At 45.0% G+C, this 3,341-nt stretch overlaps 1 protein-coding gene across 1 annotated transcript in view; it reads left to right on the forward strand.

The window, feature by feature from the left end:
- Positions 1 to 956: 956 nt before the first annotated feature.
- Positions 957 to 3,341, forward strand: part of ADAM19 (ADAM metallopeptidase domain 19) — a 70,440-nt gene continuing 68,055 nt past the window's right edge. The window contains exon 1 of the mRNA XM_029287336.1: positions 957 to 1,004. Coding sequence (XP_029143169.1) covers positions 957 to 1,004 — 48 coding nt within the window. The remainder of the gene's footprint in view (positions 1,005 to 3,341) is intronic.

The following is a 3,341-nucleotide window of genomic DNA, read 5'->3' on the forward strand; positions in this document are numbered from 1 at the left end:
CAGACATAATACTTGACTCATTACCTTCTGGATAGTATTTTCCGTTAAAACTACCAAATATTCAGCTTCCTACAGGACTTGTTTTGTCAAACTTGAAAGATTTATTATAGTTACTGCATAGCTTTTGTGGGCTACAACCCACAATGGCAGATGTCAGAAATACAACACTGTATAATTCACAAAATAATAGTTTCAGGACACCGAGAAAGATCCTGATGTTCAGAATGAAAACTGAATCCTTCAGATGAATTCACCATTTCTTATTCTCTTGATTTATTGGATCTAACTCCAGTGGTCAGTGGATTTCATATGTAAACCAGCAACTACTGCTGCCAGAACGTGCCTTTTCTTTCCCAGTTTGTAAAAACTTTCTGAACAGCACTGGACTAGGCACTCTCACAAGGCCTTTCTCAAGACAACAGTGTCTGCTCGGGTTGGGAGGGGGTCAACAGTGGTAAGATGGTGAAGGGAGCATTGTGCTGTAAAGGCTGACCTTTTTAACGTATGCTAAAGTCATTCTTTCTGCTTTCTTGTCAAATTTGGCTGCCACAGTGTATGCTGCTGGCACTAGTCTTTTAAATAGGTCCTTTGGATAGTGGGAACTTGGTTACTCATAAAAAGGAAATCAAATGCACGACTATAGGAGGAAAGGTACTTGGCCCAGAAACTATTTTGGAATTTATGGTTTGGACCAGTGGTGGCGAACCTATGGCACGGGTGCCAGAGGCGGCACTTGGAGCCCTCTCTGTGGCACACGTGCCGTTGCCCCAGCCTTGCCTCCCCCGTGACCCCCTCCTCACCAGCAGCCTCCCTGGAGGAGAGTCGCCCCCGAGCATGGCCCACGCAGAGCAGTGCAGCCAAGGACATGGCAGCCAGGCAGTGTAGACAAGACTCTGCCCTCACACCCCATCACGCACAGTTGATGCTGCGGGATAAGGGCAGAGGGCCTGGCCGCCATGGCGCTGCTGGGCTACCTTGGCGATCTACAGCGGGCCCTGGAGATGGTGAGTGGCCCTGTAGGCAGGCAGGGTGGGGATGGAGTGGGGGAGGGGCAGGGGGTGGAACGGGGCAGGGCCAGTTTTGGGGCACTCGGTCTCTAAAAGGTTCGCCATCACTGATTTGGACTATTTTTTAAAAAACCTTCTTAACCTTCATTTCTTAATCTTAGCACTGGAGAATTCTGGGACTTGAAGTTCACACCTCTTAAAGATGCTGAAGTTGAGAAATACTGACTTAGACTCTGGTGCTTTTCATGCCAGGGAGAGCAACTTAAAATACAACCTCAACGATGATTTCAAAATTGTGGGTTCCCCACACAACTGACGTCCATGAAAAGAAACATGGATTAAAATACTATTGTGGGTATCCCTCTACCTCCAGCACCGGCGGCGGCGGCTTCTGGCAACCAGCAAGTTCTAGACTCGCCACCAGAGGGCGCGCCGAAAGGGCCATTCTGTTTATTGCGCAATGCGGTCCCTTCGGAGCTTGGTGGAGGCGCGCGCGGCTCCTTATTTCCAAGGTTGGAGCTGCTCGGGGCCGTTAGCTCGATTTGCATGTTAAATTTTAAAATAAAGACAGGCGGAGGCATTTTAATCCGTCAGGGATTTTAGAATCCGAAGGGGCTCCTTAAAAGCAGACCTGATGGAAGTAAAAGATTGCACGTATAAATCCATCGCGCTATAGGCTTGGAGACTTGGAGAAGTAATACTCGCAGCAGCTTCTGGTCGATTTTAAAACCGGAGGCACGAGAAAGTGGGAAAGAAGGATCGGTTTTCTCGTTGGCATCTTTTGTGGTGGCTTCTCATCGTTGATACCGGGAAGATCTCTGACCAATGGGCGGAAGGATGGCTTCCGTCGTGGGCGGGCTGTAAGAATGGCCTTGAGTAGGCGCACGAATTCAAGGGGCTTGCGTCCAATGCCTTTGCAAGCGCGGAGGCATAGAGCGGCGGAGCTGTCAGTCTTCATCTCTCGGACGATCTTCTTCCCAGACTATTGGAAAAAACGATGCCCGTGTTGGCAGAAGGGGGCTTGGCTTATTGCATTGGCATCACCTTGCTTTGTCTAAGAGAGTTTGCAGCTGAGCCTTCAAGATGGATAGGTAATTGTTTGCCTCTCTCTGCAAGCTATGCATGCTAATATTATAATCAGAGCTGCTTATTGAATAGACATCCGATCTATTCAACTAGACAGAGCAACTTAATTATGAGTGTAAATATCCTCAGCGTTGGAAATAATGTTTATTTTTTTCTTTAACCGGTAGCATTAAATAAAAGGGCATTTTGCTGGAAATAGGAAATAGCTCTAGGGAATGGAACAAGTACGAGATGTTAGCATTTCTGGGCAGAGGAAACAATGAGGTGTGTGGTTAGTTTTCATAAGTGCATAAGAATTTGTGCATAAATAACAGGTGTAGAACAAATTGAACAGAGGAGCGGAATTGCTGTTTCTCACCTCCCTGTTCTGCTTTTATTGCTACTGTAATTGTTCTGCTCCCAAGAAGGTTTAATTCAGAATTTGTTTGCGAAAAGATGTTCAACAGGTATGCCCAGGAGAAATGGCATTGCTGAACTTTTTTCCAAAACAACACCCACAACCTGGTGTCAGCAGAATCCCGAGGGATAACTTACAGTAGCTATAATTTAAGAGCCACAGCCTCCAGTTGGACTAATGTAGAAGTTTTTAATTTTAGGTTAATTGGAAAGGTAATAATAATAATAATAATAATAATAATAATAATAATAATAATAATAATAATAATAATAATAATAATAATAATAATAATAATAATAATAATAATAAAGTTGGAAGGGACCTTGGAGGTCATCGAGTCCAACCCTACACCATTTCGGACAGATGGCTGTCCAGTCTCTTCTTAAAAACTTCCAGTGTTGGAGCATTCACCGCTTCTGGAGGCAGTTTGTTCCATTGGTTAATTGTTCTGTCAGGAAGTTTCTCCTTAGTTCTAGGTTGCTTCTCTCCTTGATTAGTTTCCACCCATTGCTTCTTGTCCTGCCTTCAGGCGCCTTGGAGAATAGCTTGACTCCCTCTTCTTTGTGGCAGCCCCTGAGATATTGGAACACTGCTATCATGTCCCCCCTCATCTTTCTCTTCGTTAAACTAGACATACCCAATTCCAGCAACTGTTCCTCATATGTTTTAGCCTCCAGTCCCCTAATCATCTTTGTTGCTCTTCTCTGTACTCTTTCTAGAGTCTCAGCATCTTTTTTACATCGTGGTGACCAAAACTGGATGCAGTATTCCAAGTGTGGCCTTACCAAGGCATTGTAAAGTGGTATTAATACTTCACGTGATCTTGATTCTATCCCTCTGTTAATGCAGCC

The sequence above is a fragment of the Protobothrops mucrosquamatus genome, unplaced genomic scaffold (assembly GCF_001527695.2).
Source record: "Protobothrops mucrosquamatus isolate PMUCROS unplaced genomic scaffold, P.Mucros_1.0 scaffold_306, whole genome shotgun sequence".
Lineage (NCBI taxonomy): Eukaryota > Metazoa > Chordata > Lepidosauria > Squamata > Viperidae > Protobothrops > Protobothrops mucrosquamatus.